This window comes from Podarcis muralis, chromosome 3 (genome assembly GCF_964188315.1).
Source record: "Podarcis muralis chromosome 3, rPodMur119.hap1.1, whole genome shotgun sequence".
Taxonomy (NCBI): Eukaryota; Metazoa; Chordata; class Lepidosauria; order Squamata; family Lacertidae; genus Podarcis; species Podarcis muralis.
This window is the reverse complement of record NC_135657.1, coordinates 105,944,827-105,964,427: the sequence shown is the minus strand read 5'-3', so window position 1 is coordinate 105,964,427 and position 19,601 is coordinate 105,944,827. Positions and strand designations below refer to the sequence as shown.

The following is a 19,601-nucleotide window of genomic DNA, read 5'->3' as shown; positions in this document are numbered from 1 at the left end:
CAGTAGCATTTTTCTGGCTTCCACTGTGCTGAAAACAGGGGACTTGGAGAGAGGTGAAAATATGGGCATAAAATACATCAATGGGCTTTAGATTTATGGTCTGCTAATGGGTGAGTAAGAAGGAAAGTCACTCCAGATAATCAGAGATACAAATTATATACCAGGGAAGAGGTCCCAGAAATAGGTCTGGATTGATTACTACGTTACACAGGTTTGGCTCTGCCTTCAAGAAAAGTCTGCTGAACTGAAGACAGGTCTGTGCTCAGCAAATATTCTCCTCAACAGATCCCTAGCTAATCACGCAGCCTACTTCCACTCTTAACGTGGTTAGAGTTGCTGCCACGGGCATCGTGTGTATGTGTCTTTTAACGGACTGAATCGAGTGAAAGATTGTGAGTCATGGAGGTGTGGAAAGTGCCTATATGAATTCAACAGTGCTTAGTTTATTTTTTGGTTGCTATTTTGTTAATGTTGTTTTATAGATTACGAATGCTGTAGTACTTTCTGAATCCTACAATATGACTTTTGCTGTAATTTTTCTCTCTTTTTTTAGTTTTTTTAAATATTGTTTTATAGATTGTTAACTGTTTTACTGATGATTTGTTAACCATTCTGTATGATTTGTGTTGCATTTGTGATGTTCTATTATGTTACTGTTATTTATTGCTTGTAAGCAGCTTTGTGATTCATGTGAATGAAAAGCGGCATAGAAATATAATCTGATAGAATTGCAAGGGGAAGTGTTGAAATGAAAAATCCATTTTGCTTGCTTTAAAGCTACAATAAAACAAGTCAGCGGTATGTCTCAAGGCAGTCACGATCATTTTAACAGTATAACTGGGTCACAGGGTGTATTCCAAATCTTGAAATCAAAGGAACACATGTCTCCCCCCCCCCCCAAAACACACAAAAGGACATAGGAACCTTTTAATTTTTAGACAATGAAGTTTTTCATAAATGAGTATTAGCTAATTTATGGACACCATAAATAGTTTGAAACAATATGTTCATACAGAAAGCAAGCTATAAGAAAGGAATACTGCATGAACACATTACACAGTGGTACATGCATATTTCAGCAGTTCTGCTGCCATATGGCAGAAATGCAGACCCCCATTATGTACATTCACTTACGTTTGTTTACTACACACAGGCACTGGGCTTCAGTTATATATTTATAGCACAAGAACAAAACATTCTTGTATAAACTAATGCCAGTATGTTGCTGAGAGCTGGCACAGAGCTCTCAGGACAGAGAATAGATTATACTTTCTTATATTGTAGAGATAAAAAATGAATCACATTGACATATTTCACAAAACACATAAAAATACAAAAAAAATAAGGATGGATTTTTTTTTTTAAAAAAAGCATCTTAAGAAGTCCACTGAGGAAAATGCACATATATGAACTTTAAGGCTTGCATTTGAAGAAGCTTAAGCTATCACAGCGAAAAGAATGGCATTACTAACAGTTGTGAAAAGTATGATTTTGCCCAGTTAGCAGTCTCAATCCTAAGCAGGAATAACGGTTGTATCCCATTTGCACACAGACACCTGCTTGCGCAACACACTCACAGTCTCCTCTCCTCCTTGCACAGCCAGAGAAAGGGGTATTAAACGAAGTACCAGTATTAAATGATATCCCAGCCTTCACCCGTTTAACCGCCATGTGTACATACAGTGGCTTCAGCCCTTAATACACTTAATTGCAGCCATCAAGGGAAGGGAACCAGGAGACGATGCAAGGCTTCATTCTGAAAACTGGCAATTACTATTTGCTGAGAGGTGGCAACAAAACACTACTGGGGCCCTGAACTGGGGCCCTGACAGATGTGGGAATTCCGCCCACATCTGGCTTCTGAATGCATACTACAGCTGCTCATTGAATTGGTTAATGATATGAAATACTTGTTTTGAAGGTGCAAAATCCTTTTGGAGGACGGGCAGGGGTCGTCACACCAACATCCATTGAAAACACTGCAGCATACAGATTTTTGTTTATGAGTTTGGCTTTTATTTTCATTTGGACCAAAATTTAAATCTACCATTATTAGAAAATGGGGGAGGGGGAAATGTATATTTGGCAATAAAATATAGGACCTCAGTGTCCGTGTAGAACGATGGGGGTGAAGACGCTCCTTCAGATATACTGGACTGAGGCCGTTTAGGGCTTTAAAGGTCAGCACCAACACTTTGAATTGTGCTCGGAAACATACTGGGAGCCAATGTAGGTCTCTGGGCTATTTGTGGGGCATAGGAATTCGTTCACCCCCCCAATATAGTCCGGCCCCCCACAAGGTCTGAGGGACAGTAGACCAGCCTCCTGCTGAAAAAGTTTGCTGACCCCTGTGTTAAAGCTTAGGTGAAGCTGAGTGAGGTCCACCATCAAGCACACAAAAAAGTACAGCGAGGGATTGCATTTCTGCTATTGGCAACCGCGTAGAGCATTTAACAAAAGGAACAAGAGCCCACCCCACAATAATAAGCACTTGCCTTCCTACCACCCATACATGAACCCACAGGGAAACTGCACCACGAACGCTTCCCTCAGGCACTCACTTATGCCTCTCTATAATCTCCAAGAAGATCTGAATCAGACTTCTCCAAATGCCTATTTCAATGCTGTTTTCAAAGAAACACAGCGCTAATTTTAGGAAGCGTTGCCCCGAAGGACAGAAATGGCACGAAAGCGAGCTGTACTGAACTGTAGCCCAAAATAACATTTCCACAGGCAAATGGGTTGCTTCCTCCCAACCAACCATTTCCCATCTTCCTCCTCAAAAGTGTATTTTAAGACAGACTAAATACAGTTGCTGGAAAAGAGAGTGGTTACAAGCTCAGAGAGCTACTATTTTTTAATCGAAACCTTGATCATTAGCCATTTACAACCAGGCTGCTCTTGCTGTCTACTTCTATTAAGCCAACCCAAAAAGGAACCGCAGCCAATGGACAAACTGTTGGGTCTGCTGCTTCTATTGTTAGGTGGTTGGTCAAAAGAGAGAGAGAGAGAGAGAGAGAGAGAGAGAGAGAGAGAGAGAGCGCGCAGGCCCATGGAAAAACACCTCATGATGGCAAGTGCTATTCTTGAAGGCAAACCTCCAAATAAAAGGGAAATCCATCAACAAGATCTTGTAGCACAATCTGTTGCCTATTTTCTTAAAAACAGAAGTTCCTAGAGCTTCTTTCAGATGCACTACATCTAATGCCAAAGGCATTGCATACTAAGCAGGCAACATATAGAAAAGAACAGTATTTTAGCAAACACCAAATATTATTTTAAGGTACCAGCTCTTCTTTTTTCCTCATGCTTAGCATCTATTTTCTGCTGGCACACACAGCACTTTTATCAATATATGAGTACCAGCACCTTGTTCTATACAGAAAAAAGCACTCTCTTAGCTCTACATGCCATCTTTAAGTTTGTCTCAACTCCCAAGAACACAGAAATCCATCTTTTACAAGAGCAGTTGGTTTCTTAAGCATTAGCAGTTAAGTGGTCATGACATTTGCGGTTTACTTTCTGGAAAACATTTGCAGCCATAGGCTCAAAAGAAAGAGAAGGATTAACTCTCCTAAAGGAAGGTCACAAGCATAATTTAAAAGTGAACCAAGAAGAGCAGCTGTGTCTGTCAGCCCAATCAAAATTGCCAGCTGGAGAATTTGCCAGCAGTATGATAACAATGCACACCAGATGTCCAATGGAGGTTCTGCAAGTAGGAAAAGATCTCTGGGCAAACTGAACTATTAGCCTTGTTAGCATCAATGCCTCATAGGCTGTCTTCAAGCCACATACTACCTAGTACTACATAAAGTTTAGGATTATAGTACTTCTAATCTAACATTGAACTTGCCTAGCAATACAGCAGTAGTAGCAGTAGCACTCCTCTCTCCCAAAATACTCTCTCTGGGAATTAGGGAGATAAACCATTTTTCTTAGCATAAAGACATTTGGATGCAGGAAACTGGATACTGTGAGGTGTCATAAGGAACAAGGGCGCAGAGTGCAAGCTGAAGGATTGACATGTCTTCTTTTTCTGAATCTATGTCAAGCGTCATAACACAAGTCCAGAAGAGCAAAGCATCAAAGTGGCAGATTCCTTTTGATAAGGAATATTTTTATTGTATTTTTTGTACAATGCCATAAACTATTTATATATGGCTAAATCAGCAACTGAACAGTACTAGTTTGGTTTGCAATATGACTAGTTAAAATAAAAGCTTGAAAGGAAAACCTGTCTCTTTAATTTTACTTCCTCCCTGCAAAACACCTGATTAAAAAGAAACCCAGACATAGTTGTGTTGCTTGTTCTAGACCATTCAATGGACAGGCTTATTGTTCCTTAGCTTTCTCAGAGGCAGGCTTAACTTTCCACCCACCACTTCCATCTTCTTACAAGCCACTGAAACTTATTTACATTAGTTTCACTTCACCAGTGCATCTACTTTTGCTTTATTCCATAACTCTGATCCCAAAAGTATTTAGAGGTCAAAGATCTGGATGCAACTTTCAACTTGACCAAGCAGCAGGAGCAAAAGGAAATGCTCTTGCCAATTTTTTTTAAGTGGATTTGCTGAAGAACACTATTCATTCTCTACTGCTTAAAGGCACTATTTCAGATATGCTATGCCAGAAAGAAGCCCACTCAAGACATCACGGCCAAGCATAATTTGGTAATTGGGAGCACCCTGTGGCCTATGGTATGAGCAACTTAGGAAAAGGGGATGGTGCATAAGCACAAATAAGCACCTGTGATCATTGAACAAATAGCATAGCCATGATATCTGAACTGGGCCAAGGCTTGGTATGGACACGGAAAGACAGAATCCAAATTCAACCAGGAAATTTACAACCCTTCAGCATCCTTTATTTTTGTTTTGGTACAAGAAAAGGATAGGGAGAAAACACACCCTAAGATAACCACAATTTTTTACACACTAAGTCAGGGGTCAGCAAACTTTTTCAGCAGGGGGCCAGTTCACTGTCCCTCAGACCTTGTGGAGGGCTGGACTATATTTTGAAGGGGGGAAAATGAACGAATTCCTATGCCCCACAAATAACCCAGAGATGCATTTTAAATAAAAGGACACATTCTACTCCTGTAAAAACACGCTGATTCCGCGGACCGTCCACGGGCCGGATTTAGAAGGCAATTGGGCCAGATCCGGCCCCCGGGCCTTATTTTGCCTACCCATGTGCTAAGTATTATTTGTGACTTACCTTAGCTTTGCCATCCTGTGCTGACATATACCCGACACACATGCTCTCTGTTGTATGACTCCACAGGAACTCTACTATGGGTTTAAACACAACAGTAATGCTTTACTTCTTAAGTGTAAAAGAAAGCCCATGTAGAGCCATGCTCACAGATGGCAAGAGAAATCATGCTAAATTATAGGCAGATAGCTAGGATTATCCATGTCTTCCCTTCAGGAGAGCATAGTAGAAGAACCTAGCCACATACTATCCCCCATAGTCTTTGGTGAATAGAAGAGGCAATTTTTACCAATTTCTCCTTCAGCACCCTGCACTCTCTCAGTCACATTCCATTGCAGGGGCTCAGGGAACACTTGAAAACAGAATGTAAGGTAGCACGAGGCAGGGAGGGGGCAGAGTAAGAAAAGTATAATTGGCAAAAACTGCTTTCTTCCTGCTTTCACTCATGGAAACCTTTCATGGAACAAGAAGTCTTCCGCAAATGGAGGAACAAAACTGGAAACAGCCAATAGTAAAATTCTGACATTTAGACAGCTTTATGGGCTATAACTAATTGATATGAGTTGTAATTTGTTGGCATCCATTCATTTTTCCCCAGCTCTCACAAGCTGTAGTTAATGTAATAGATCTAAATTAAAGAACTTAAAAATAAGATATTCAGTAGGGCTTTCTTTGCACACTTACCTAGCAGAGACTGCTTATCCTGTGGAGAGTTCGACTCTGCAGAACACCGACAAGATCGAAGAACTATCACACCTCCGAGAACACCATCCTCATTGGCTAGAAAAGGTGAACCTGGGTAGAAATTTGGGGGGGAGAGAACCATGAAAACAGATTTTTTTTTAAGCGCACTATATAGTACGAATTACATTAATGTCCTCAATTCCAGAACTTCAGAATTTTTCTGGCGTTTGCCTCCATATGTTTTAAAACAAGTAGCATTTTTCTGCATATCTGAGGAATCACTTGTGTATGCAAAAAAAAAACTCCCTTGTCTGCTGGTGGTCCCATTTCTCTGTCCTTCACATCAAATTAGGCCCATTACATTTCTCATTAGAGGAAATGATAAAAGATACAATTCATGTTCAACCAGGAGCGTTTACTGCAAGGCGCATGCTAATGTATGTGGTCATTATCTTCCCCAAGAGGCCAACATGTGTCTCCCATATGTAGAATCAACCACCTCACTCCTGTCCAAGGTTGTGCAGTGCAGGTTACTCAGTACACGTGCAAAGTTAAGAGCTTGTTTGTGTTCCGGTATACCCTGAAACCATATAGGAAAGAGAGGAAGGATCCAATTAGGCCCTATAGCAGAGGTGGGGAATCTTTTCCAGCTCAAAGGTTACATTTCCTCCTGGGCAAACTTCTGGAGGCTGCGGGCAAGTGGTGGGCGAAGCCAGAGACAAAAAGGGGGTGGAGATTCTTAACCTCTGTACACCAAGGAGTACTATATAGCACATTCGAGCCATAGAGAAGTTAGAGGTCTCTCCACGCAGGCAAGCAACAGGCAGTAACGCAGTTCAAATACACATTCCAGCCATCTGAGTGGGTTGCCCTAGGGCCATGGAGCAGGGCCATTGGTGGGTATGGCCTCAGACAGAGGAGTGGCCTAGATGACAAAATTAGGCCCAGGGGCTCCCTACAGAATCCCATCCCATACTAGCAGAGGCATGGATCACTCACTCAGATTGAAGCATTTCAGCCACTCTTCAAAGCATTTTGAAACATTCTTTTCTTGTGTTTTCAAAGAAGAATAAGCACGCTACCACTGAAGTGACAATAAACAGCAGTTCCTAAAATACTGGGACTTCTACGAGTTGCAGTACCCACTACTAAAGAAAGCTGGCCAAAGTCAGTGCTGTTTGCATCCTGTGCTTTCCGTGCTGAGAAGCCCGTCAGAAACGTTGGCAAGAGAGCAGAAAACAACTGTCTGACAAATGTTTCCTTTCAAATTCAAAACATGCTTTTTTGAAAAAAGGTGCTATACCAGAAGCTGTAATTATTTTTAAATTAGCCAAATAAAACTTTTGCATTCCCCTTTTGTGTGACTTGAAATTAATGTCATACGCTTTCAGAACGTGGAAAGTATTTTATGGTTTAAATATGACCTAAACATCTTAAGCCACAAGATTAAATGCAAATGTAACAAGTTAGTTAAGGCCAAAAAGTCTTTGATCACACATTTGCTAAATGTTTATTGCCCTAAATATCGAGCAACAACAGTGAAAGACAACCATTTCATTTATTTTTACTTGAGAAAAACGTACGTTTTTGACAATTTTTTTTAACCTCAGACAAAGATGTGTTCTTTTATCATAAGGTCTTTGAGTACTTTGCACAAAGATGGTACAAAACACTGAATGTGGATCCTGTGCAAAAGCTACTGGAGGCCAAGAGGCCTTGAGCAGCAGCACTGCCTGAAACAGAGTTCAGTCTCTACACCCATCCCAAAGGAAGTGCTCAAGGATTGTGGTCTCCATTCCACAGACTGTCACACTCTAGCAGAAAAGTTCCTGAGATTCCACAAATCAATTAGCAATTAGTCAAGTAACATCCTGAGCAATCTAAATATTAACACCATAATTTTTTGTGGGGTGGGGTGAGGCTAGAAACATCAATCTAGGTGGCAGCCCAATCAAGTTGTTTAACTAGCTTGTCTCACTGATTTCTATGGGACTTTAAGTGCAACTAACTTTACTTGCTTTATGGACCACTATCAACAGATGTCCTTCCGCTCATGGAAAGATTGCTTTACACCACACCAAAAAAGTGAAAACTTAGGGCCACACTACAAGAGAGTGTCATATGGTTAGCCTGGGAGTGCAAGCACTTGGTGGTGGGCATTAACATTTTGCTCCCTGCTACAACTCTAATCTGGAGCAGCCCCCCAACCTCTGCTATTTGCATGGGCAACAGTGCTTGTACTGAAGCCAATCTCTTCACCATGCGGGAGGAATGAGAGATTTTAAACTTCAAGCCTCTAGCTAGAACAACCAAGTGATCCTGAGGATCATCTGTATATCTGTCCCATACGGGGACTGAACCTGCAACCTTGGTGTTATCAGAACCACAACTGAACTATCCAGGCATGTCTGACTTTTTCAAGGAAGGTGACTTGCACAATTTTTTTATGGCCTGCTTTATGAATCAATATGCCTGCCCATCCCTCCTCAAAAGGCAAAGAGGGAACTTACTCTGGTTACAACAATTTCGAGAAGGGCCGCAGCAGCCTGCTCATGGGCTTTCCCTTCATTCTGGATTTCTGAAGATTTAAATTTATCTAAACAGATTGCAGCTTCCGCCCACCTTCAAAAACGTATTTTTGAATAATGCCCATCTGCCCCAGCATGAACATTGGTCAAAATGGATGGATATTGTAGTCCAGCAAAGTCTGGAGGGCATCAGGTTGGGGAAAGCTTTAAATACTAAAAACAAGAAGACTTCAAATACAATTTTTAACGTTAATTAACAATTCCGACATATAAATGGATAACATAACCAAGCTATCATGCTCTTTGCCATCTATCATGTTACTAGTCCTTTGTTTATGCTCTAGGCTGCAATGAATTTTCAACATGTTATTCCCAATTCTTTTTTAAAAGCAACATTTCCCCACCGTAACTATTTAATAACTAACATAGCTGAGTAACGTTAATTACTACGTGAATTTTATTAGGCTCATATTCAATAAAGAAATTCCTGGGTCCTAACCTCATTCTTACTTATTCTAGTGCAATAAAGGAAACTTTGCAACATGTCATTTTCATACCAAAGCATCTTTACTGTGTAAGGGGAAAACATGTACCACGTGATGTGTGCCTACACGCATATTAAATTACTTGAGACGATGAAAATGCACAATCTCTTTCCTGGAAAGGAAAGGGGGTGTCAATAAAGTAAAATCCATTTGTGAAACATCTTGGACACTTTCTGAATTTGGGTATTTGCTAATATAAACTGTGACTAGGAAGGTCTTGTAGCCAGGACCATAAAGTAAAAGAAGTAGCATAGTACTATGCGGAAAGTGAACAGCAGTTCAAGAATACTTGTCACTCCATTTTTCGAAATCACTGAAGTTTTTACTAGCAGTATTCTGAGACTTTGAAGTTTGAAATATAAATATTTCTACTACATTTCAAGCTGCATAGTAACATCTAAGCCTGTTCATAAATAAAGATTTACTCAAAAATACACACACATAGTAAACAGCAACCACGATTTGCATCAACAGGGTGGTCAGAGGGGAAATGTTACGCAGATTTGTGTTGGGGGGGGGGGACCCAACTCTAAACTTTTATTGAGAAGATTACATTGTTTTCTGGAGGAAGGGAGGCAGTAGATCTAGGCTCTGATCCAAAAAGAAAACCCATAAACATGGAAGGGCAAGAGTTTTTACTTTCTGTACACTTTTCATAATAGCAGCTAATGCTGCTGAAGAGATAGGCCAGTACCACTGTTGCTTTTTGTAACTGCAAATCATCTGTGTATTCTTTTGGTCTGGTGACAGGAGGAATAACCTGGAAGAGGAGGAAGAGAACCAAGAGATGCTGATGCCCACAGCATTCTCAAAATTTCTGATGTGCCCAAAGGTTCAAAAAGATGCAACATCTCTTGATGACTCATTTGAGCCAAAAAGAAGGGTAGAAAATTGACGGCAAAAAAGCAAAACAAACCGGTAGTCCTAATGGCATCTCCAAGTCCTAAAGGAGCTCCAAAGGACAACAGCCAAAATAACGCGCCCCCCCCCCCATGGATCAGCACAGCTGTCAAACAAGATCAGAATTTTGTTTCACCTGATTAGTTTCCGCTTCATATTAACAGAAAATGAATTCTTAGGTTTGATGCTGGTCTACATGTATCAATCAGTGCACACATAAAACCAGTTAATTTATTGTACTATTTGACTCCTTGGTATCTACCATCAAGAACAGACTGCATGTCATCCCATTTAGTTTTATTATTCTGACACACAGATAAATACAGGCATCTTCTCACTTACGCACAGTTTGACTCATGTGTGACCACCTATATACACAGTGCTGGGAAATAAAGCAAACGATTTAAACTGTAAAAAGGCACAAAAACGGCAAAAATGGCCCAAAAAGAGCAGGGAAACTGCAGAAATGACCCACAGCCAAGCACTCTGAAGTCTACCTCTGAATCAGAGCCAGGCCCTTCAGGGTACCGGTCTACCCCACCCTCCTTGCCGTTGTTTCCATATTGTCCTCTCCAGCGATGAGGAAGATTGAGAGCCTCCATTCACGCCAGTCTGGTAAGTGCTGCTGCTTTTTAAAGGGGTTTTTTTCCCAAGAGGTTCCAGGCTTTTAGAAGGTGTTTACAGGCTTTTTAGATGGTGTTCCCCACTATCTAACATATACAAGCGGTACCTGGGAATGTAACCCCTGCATAAGTGGGGAGACACCTGTATTCACATACAAATTGAGTTTTCTGTCATAACTTTATGAAGCATGAATGTGGATCAACATACTGCAATATTAAATTGGGTAAGTAAGAAAAAGTGTTTTTCTTCTCTGCAGTGTCTGTTGTCAGTCTTAAAGGCTATATGTTATATTGTATGTGCACAGGTGCAAATATAACATCTGCAAAGCAGCATTTGTGCTAGAAACTGTTCGAAAATGTTTTCGACAGCCTCTACAGTGTCTGTAATGCAACAAATGCCAAAAGTAAGTCTAATAAATTTATACGGATCACCGGTTTAGTTTTCATCCTACAGAACTGTGTACACAAATACTTTCTTTTAAAGAAAAACAGTTGGCTAAATGTTATCAAGTATCACACAAAAATATTGCCTTTATGCAACAGCAATATTTAGCTGGGACAACGCACTGTTTAGATGGCATATGCTCAAGGGAGACAGATGATCATGCCAATAATTCTTTGGTACCAATCAGATTGCAAGGTTTTGTTTTGTTTGTTTTTTAGAACAGCTTTTAAACCACGTTAGATGGAAACAATCCAAAAATTCAATAGACCTTTGGCTCCGCTTGCATGGCAACAAGCAATGGGGTACAGCAGGGAAGCTTTCAGCGGGTTTTGAGACCTACTTAACAGTACGCTTTGGCAAGGTGGGGGCTGGAACAGCCAGGTCTCCACTCAAAGGTTTTCCCTTTCCATGTTAATGATGTGAATGCATGTGTTACTGTTTCTAGGTCAGAACTGAAAACAAAGTGTACTTTTAAAACGAGACTTTATAGGGTTCTAAAGTTCCATAATCAAAAGGCTTCAAGCTAGCTAATGAGTTTCATGGAGAAAAATGATGAAAGAATTTCCATTTTCCTTTTAAAAAACAATTCGCTTGCGTGCCCATGATAATGTTGGAAAGGATGCTTGGTTCTGCATGCATGTTTCAGTATGCCTGAAGTTCCATATTTACAATTTAAAATCATTTTGTACTTTCAGAGTATATTGAAGAAATGAAAGCATTTTCTTCAACAAAAACAAACTCACTTGTTAGCTACTGTTCATTAGGTGTCCTGCACAGAAATAATAATACCTTTCCCTGCCACTGGTTAACATTTCCCCCTTTTTTATATCATCAAGGAGGTGGTACAACAAAGGAAACAGGGTGAGCACTTCAGGACAGCAGAGAAAGCCAGTAAGAAGGTTTTTGATTGACAGACCTAGACTAACACCCACACCATATAGTTAAAGCAATCTTCTACCACTTTAACATTTGTAGCTTCACCCAAAGAACTGTAGGAACTGTAGCTTAAAAGTGCTGGGAACTGTAGTTCTGTGAGAGGGTGTCCTGGCTAGACGTCATCAGCCAAAAGGAAAGGCTGCTACCCAAAAACTATATGGACCTTTGATAGGTCTGTTGCTCTCCTCAACGCTTCTCTAGGGCAATTGGATTCTCCCCACACAGAATTACAGGGTGGGGCATCAACAATCAGCTAGCAGCTGATAGGACCTCCTTCCTTCTCTTGGTTAAAAAAAAGTATATCTGAAGGTAAAGGACTATTTAGAATGCTCCCATCTGTCTATGCCTGATGAATGATGATACCATGGGGACAGCAAGACAGCTGTTTCATTCTGGGGGTGGGGCACCCTTTTTTGGCCACAGAAGCAGCCACCACAAAATGATGAAACTGCAAGGAGAAGATTCAAATAAATACTCCCTTTGCAAAACAATGCAGGCATTAAAAAACACACATGAAAAAACACCACTATCAGGTTTCCAAAGGTTTAAAAGTAGTTTACATGCAATTCTACACATATTTCCATTGTTAGCTTCCCAATCTGCCTGCCTGCAAAACAGGATAAACATTCCACAAGCTGCATTCCACAAACTTGGCTGAATTTGAAAGGACTAGACGAGTTATAAAATCCACTGTTCTTTATGAAATATGCTTATGTATACAGAATACCATTTCCACTCTGCATCAGACCACTGTGTACATCATCCTACATCTTCATTAAACTAACTGTATAAAAAAAATAAACCAGGTATTCTACTGCTTGCTATAAATATCAGATGACAAAAGACCATCTGCCACTAATTCTGCCCATCACCTATTTTATATATATATAAAAAAAAATCCAGATGTTTAAGTCAGGTATTCCTAAGTGGGAAGAAATATTCCCAAGCCTCTGTGGATATCTGAACTATGAAAAAAAAAGTTGGGGGGAGAAGGAGCATCAGTGTGGTGGGAAAAAGCTGTATTCAGCTGCCCTTGAGGCCAATATTTTCAGTTCTGACTATCCTTTTCAGTTATTTCTTGCCGAGCTATTATTTCTCTAAAGATCTGTACTGTTATAGTAGACGTTTTAATGTTACCATAAAGCATGCTACTTTTCTATAAAAAAAATAATAAGTTGAGAACAAGTCATACTGTCATAAGAAGGCTATTAGCCTATTTTATTCACAGTTATTTCATAGGAGAGGGAAAACCTGCATCATACATTACACCTCAAGCAAACTTTTGTATCATTTAAAATCAACAGCAGGAAAGTTTTTAAGAAAAGAGCTATTCAGCATATGCCCAGTATTTTTGCATAACCTCTTAGGTGTACTTTTGCAAAAAGTTAGCTGTGCCGATTCCGAGAAACGGCAGCGTTTAGCAAACCATATGCTGGGGTTTCAGGATTCTTTGGACCCAACACTGAAATATTCTGTCTCTAAAAAGTTCCCTTTCAACATTTCAGCTAAAACACAGTAGGGCTCCCCCCACCTTCACACAAGGTTATCAGCACAGAAAGGCATGTGTTGTACTTTAAAAGGCTCTAAACATCCCTTTCATAAACATTCTTATAAAAATACAGTAGTGTTTTGTGAAGTAGTTACTGGGGAGGGAAACTATTCAGGATGTTGTTAAAATTACATCAAGGTCTTAATCAAGTTAAAGAGCCATTCACTTTTCCATTGTTTGTTTTGGTGACTAATGTGACAGAAGATAAACTAGAGGTTAGGACTATCTTAGATTTTGCAAAGAAGGCAGCTTTTTTAGGAGCCCTCACATAAAACAAGAGAATTAATGTCCTTTTAATCATAAATAAACACATATTTCCAGGAATAATGAGAGCCAAGCCAAAACAAGATCATTCTAATTCAAACGCTGCTACTATGACAAGAAATCTACTCACTAATCCTCATTCGGTCAATTCTTGAAAGGGCTTTTCTTGCCTAAAAACTAATGGCAAACTTTCAACAGCAAAAGTTGCCCATATTTAGCAAGCTATCCCAAATTGAAAATAGTAGTACTGGTAGTCATAATAGTTCAAGTCAACGAGAAGTTGGTTGAAAAGGTTTCATAGAAACATTCTCCATCCATAGTTTCAACACATGCACACGTCCCTTCAACATAATCCATTAGAACTTTTGGGTAAAATTCCATTTCTATTAAGGGCTTAGGATTTTGTTGAGAACCTCTTACACATTCAACCACCTACACATTTTCATTTTCAAACATCCACACAACAAAGCAGGTGGGATCAAAGAATCAGAAGGATAGCACAGAAGAAAAGGTATTGAAGTAAAAAAAGTAGGAAACACAAAAGCCACCAAGATGTTGCTCAATATTGCCTATTTATATCTTTCTTTTATACTCTGAATTATTTCATGTATGCGTTATACACACTATAACTATCAGCTTGTGTAACAAGACCTGCTAACATACCAAAACCATTTCTGCTGCAACAGGATTAAGACAAAAACAACAGAGTCTTCTGGAACTCTAAAGTTCAACCTTCCCCCGCCCCCAATAGACATTGCATTAAACAGGTATTAGTCCCCAAAAGCTAAAGCTCTAATCAATGTGTTACTCTTCCTGGTGTCACAAGCCTCATTGTTTTTTGCTGCAACAACAGAATAACATGGCTACACCTCTGGCAAGACTCACCTCACTTGATCTATAAAACATTTACTAAAAACTACCTGTGCACAGTGAAAGGTTTAAGTGAAACTGCTTGCTCTGCAGATGTGAAGCAACACCTGTCTCCATCTAACACAGAAGGTGAGCTCCATTAATGCCAATAACCAGCACTATGAAACACTGGCTTCTTGGTGTTTAAGGGAGCATGGGGACATTCTAAGAATACCCACTTGAAGCAACGCTAGGAAGTTTGTGAAGTGGAACACTGGTACAAGTGTCACTTTGGGGAGGATCAGAAGAAAAGTAGACAGACACCAGTTCTTAGCCTCTTCAGAGATCTGCTAACAAATCTTGTACTTACTAATAAACTTGTTTTGCATAGTTTCTAGTAGAGCCTGATGAGCATCTTCATTTTGCAAAGCACACGAACATTCTCTGGCCAATAAGGTCCGTACAAGGTGCTCCCCACAACCTACACAAAACATTAACAAGCATGGTTAACATATACCTGCACAATTGGGGAAAGCACTAAACACAAATTTTGGGGGCAAATCATTGCAATCTTGTCTCTGCGCAAATCCCAAGAAAGATTTTGGAAAGTTAAGACATATGAACAAAGCAGGGAAATAATGCAAAGGAAAAGAAAACATTTAAAAAGTGAAGACATCAATTTTATTCTTTATTAACTCGTATTTCACAATGACTTAGGATTCCACAGCACAGTGAAGGCTGTTGTGTCAAGTACAACCCAACAGGCTTACTTTCAAGAAAACGCCTACTTATTTAGGCCTCGTGTCAACGTACAAAGTGTTTGATAATCCTTCTCTCATCCATGCCTCCCTTAACCTCAAGTTAAGACCTTTTTTTATCGATTAACTGTCAAGTCCAATTTATACAGACACTCAAGAAAGCACATAGTTGTACATCAGTTAAAGAAATACCAGTTTTAGAAATACAGAAATCCTTTTGATGTCAGAATTTTCACAGATTGGTTAGGGGGGTTGGTTAAGATCCAGTATAACTAAGTTTAAGGCAACATTTCTCTTCTCACTCACCTCAAGCAGATGCCAGGAAAGCCATTAACTGGAAAACCCTCCTATTCCCATTTTAAAGGGTTAAAAAGCTACACCCTAGGTCTGTACAGTGGAAACTCGGGTTTCGGACGTACCCCGCAGTGTTCATAACCTGCAGCGCCGCACCTGTGTGTGACGCGATTTAACACTTATGCGCATGCACGAGTGGCGAAACCCGGAAGTAACCCTTTCCGGTACTTCCGGGTTTCCTGCGGTCCACAACCTGAAAACGCATAACCCGAAGCATTTGTAACCCGAGGTACCACTGTACTTTAATGAAAGTAGGGCAGAACATTTTCCAGAATGGTGTCTGACTCAAGTACACCAGCAAGCACCTTTGCTTTGTCATTTCAATATATTTAGTTATGATTTCTGTGATTTTTAAGACCACAGATGCTCCTAATCAACTTTATTCCCAATGCCATTCTTAGGACAGAGGCTTCATTCAAGGTGGCAGATATTTTTCAGCATGAATGCTGGTGACAACAATGATAGCTGACTAACATAGTGTTTGTGGGGGATAACTGTGCAACAATGGGCTCAGACAGAGTAAAGGTGAACCTGTTTCTCAAACTGAATGGAACAGACAGGATCCCAGAAATTTAGTCAGCCGCAAACCTTGGATTCAGCATTAGAGTTTGCCAGCTGTAATACACCCAGTCCTTTTCACCTCCAAGTTTGTTGGCAGACTTCAAGGAATTCCAGAACACAGCCAGGCAGCAAAGACACACCCTCTGACTTTACCAGCCGATGGCAGATGAGCAGAAATATATTTTATGCTTATCATTTTTGTGCACTCTATCCATAAATGTACAGCTGGTTAAAAAAACCCTGTATGCCACAGAAAACATGTGTGTTGTGGCTTCCTCCCTTGTAAATGCTCTACCTGAGCTATGACTAACTTCTATGCTTTGAAAACAAAATAAACCTTGCATAACGACTTATTTCTATCACACATGCAACACAGGAGTGTCTCTAAATACTGGCCTCGCTCTCAGATTGCACCAAACCTGTGTCTGAACTATACCACTTCAGACTCCAAGTGCTCACGTAACTGAACTCTCTCTCCACACATAAAACTAGGGTCTAGACTTCCCGGACATCATTTTTGAATGGAGAATAATTCAGTTGTGTGAGCCGCCACCAGTATCCCAAAGCGTCTGCTGAACTGGATTGTCTACTTTCAATACAGTACTGCACTAATATGTTAGGAAAATATTTTTATTTGGCAAGGGACAAAAGACAGAGAAAAGAAACACGCCTTTAAGTTAATTTGGCTCATAATATACTGGGCTAAAAGGAGAACACACACCAAGATTGTTTAATCCCCATAAATTCAGCCAAAAATTCACTGTTCCAACTTACTTCTAGCCATTAAAATGGATTCAATGTGAAGGACTTGCACAATTCCAGAGAAAGACTCTGGAAGTCCTTCCAGATATGACCATAAGGTATATATAAAGGACAAGAAACCACCAGGAGAAGTTACCCAGATTTGAAAGTGATCAGATGCTTTTGGAATGGTACCTGAATGAGATGTATTCAGGTCGCTCAAAACAGTTTATTTTTACCTGGCTTTCTTTCCTCTCCTCCCCTCTAGATTTCAAGTGCTCTGGGTTGGTTTACACCATATATTTCCTCTCATTTCAATCCTTTCAGCAAAACCTGTGAATTCAGGATTTGGCCTGTCAACTTGCCAGTGTTAGGACTGTTTGGCAAAGGCTGCAATCCTAGACACACATACCATAATGGGATTTTCTTTTTAAAAAATGGTTAGGATTGTGCTGAAAGTTGCATTACCTTCAAAGAGGATGACCATATGAAAAAGAGGACAGGGCTGCTGCATCTTTAAGGGTTGTGTAGAAGAGGGAATTTCAGCAGGCGAATATGTCATGCAGTTGCCATGCCTGTTTTGATCTGAACATCCTACCTCCAAGTAATATGGAAGGTTTTGCTTGGATTTTATTTCTCTGCACTGCAAATGAGTAATTTTGCTGTGCACTATGTGCAATGTCAATAGCTGAAGGATTGTCTCACCCCTTATAAATCCAGTTGGTCACTGCACTCTGCAGGCAAGGGAGGATCTTCTACAGATACCATATTATCAGGAAATCCATTTCACACCATGTAAGAATCAGGCATTTAATATCATGGCAACTACCCTTTGGAAATGCCTCCCTTTTCAATTTTAGACAGGCACCGTTTGTTGTCTTTTCAGCACCTACTGAAGACCTTAATCTGCTAGCAAGCCATTTAAGGCGAGACCTTTCTCAGTCTGGATCTGTACTTGAATTTTAATGATTTTACAGTCGTACCTCAGCTCCCGAACGCCTTGGGAGTCGAACATTCCAGCTCCCGAATGGCACAAACCGAGAAGTGAGTGTTCTGGTTTTTGAACATTCTTTCGGAAGCTGAACGTCTGGCGGGGCTTCTGATTGGATGCAGGAGCTTCCTGCAGCCAATCAGAAGCCGCACTTTGGAAGTTGAACATTTCGGAAGTCGAACGGACTTCCAGAACGGATTCTGTTCAACTTCCAAGATACGACTGTATTTGCTTGTTGTTCACTGCCCTGGGCTCTTTTGATAGGGATATAAAATTAAATTATTATTTCAGTACATAATCTATGCCGCACCAGCCCAGCAAAGTATCATTGGAAAGCCCATGACACACAGCCTTAGATCAGGGCAATGCCACCTCTTCTACTATCTGCCTCTGAACTTTATTTACTTGAGGTGTCCCACGAATGCAGAACATTTTATGCTACAATTGTGTTTTTTTAATCTGTTGGATTTATTGGCCACTTTACTGTTTTTATTTTTTATTTTAGCTGTTGCTGGTTTGACTGCTTTATCTGCTGTATTATCTGACTATTTTATGCTGTTCTAAGCTTTGTTTGTTCTTGTCACTTTTTATTGTTATTTGATAATTTTATTCTGTCATAAGATGCTTTAAACAGCAATTTGACCAAAAAAAAGGTAGAGGGTGTACATTTCAGAAAACAAGTAACTATTAGGTATATTCAAACTTCTCCAGATGATTTCGTATTTCCCTCACGGGGCAAGCAGCAGATAAGTAAGTGAGTGAGTGAGTGAGTGAGTGTGTGTGTGCATTCAACACCTCCTCCCCCAGCCACCACTTTAGTCAAACTGGGAGCCCCGTGTGGTTTCAAGGAAAGAAAACCTTGTGGATCTCCTGCATAACGTGGAGTTTGGTTCTCATTTACTTATTATAATGAGTTGCTTCCAAAGTTGGAGGAAGCATTTACAGGCACAGTGTACATTACAGTAGTCCTCAAAATGTATCTAACATCTTTTGCTTTGCCATTATTAAGCCAGGAAATCATTTATAGAGGGCACACCATTCAGTTCTGGCAGTATTTCAGGTATTTTACAATGAAACACTGAAAACATGCAAAGTTTAACTGTTAACCGTGTAACCCGCTTTATCAGTTTACATGACCATTTACTACCATATGTATTGTTTCTCGTTTGAGCTTGTCACAAAGCCCAGCACCTACACCATGCTCTCCCCCTAAGCAGATTTCTGCACTTTAAAGTAACCACAACAAGAGCCTTAAAAAAACCTCAGCATAGGATAAAGTAAAACATTACTTATTATTCCAGCCCTGCACCTCAGAGTCCTCTAGCAATGGAATAAAGATGGCATAGCAAAGAACTTCTGTAAAGCAAAAGGGTTTCAGAGCAGCATGTCACAGAAACTGTTTTCTGCTTCTTTTGATGGGCTTTCCTTTCAAGTCAGGAAATTAGAAGCAGGTGTGTCAGAGGGCACCCACATTCATACACCACACTGAAACACACACGTTTTCAATTTTCAAACATGAAAGCAACTCCTATTGAACGGAGGGAGAAATGAAAACCCAGGCCCTCTTTCTGCAAGCCATATGCAAAAGGCTATGGGGGAGAAAGTCAGGCAGCATGTTAATAGCTCGTGAGCTATTGTTAGATACTCTTGCCGCAA

At 40.2% G+C, this 19,601-nt stretch overlaps 1 protein-coding gene across 6 annotated transcripts in view; it reads right to left on the bottom strand.

Annotated features, from left to right (window-relative positions):
* The window catches only part of TASP1 (taspase 1), a 52,012-nt gene that overhangs the window by 2,612 nt on the left and 29,799 nt on the right, over positions 1–19,601 (bottom strand). For 5 of the 6 annotated variants that reach the window (XM_028722249.2, XM_028722252.2, XM_028722248.2 and 2 more), the window contains 3 exons: positions 14,911–15,021; positions 5,902–6,012; positions 5,221–5,294 (listed from right to left, as the gene is read on the bottom strand). In XM_028722249.2, coding sequence (XP_028578082.1) covers positions 5,221–5,294; positions 5,902–6,012; positions 14,911–15,021 — 296 coding nt within the window. The remainder of the gene's footprint in view (positions 1–5,220; positions 5,295–5,901; positions 6,013–14,910; positions 15,022–19,601) is intronic. The other variant, XM_028722250.2, reaches the window with a different exon arrangement.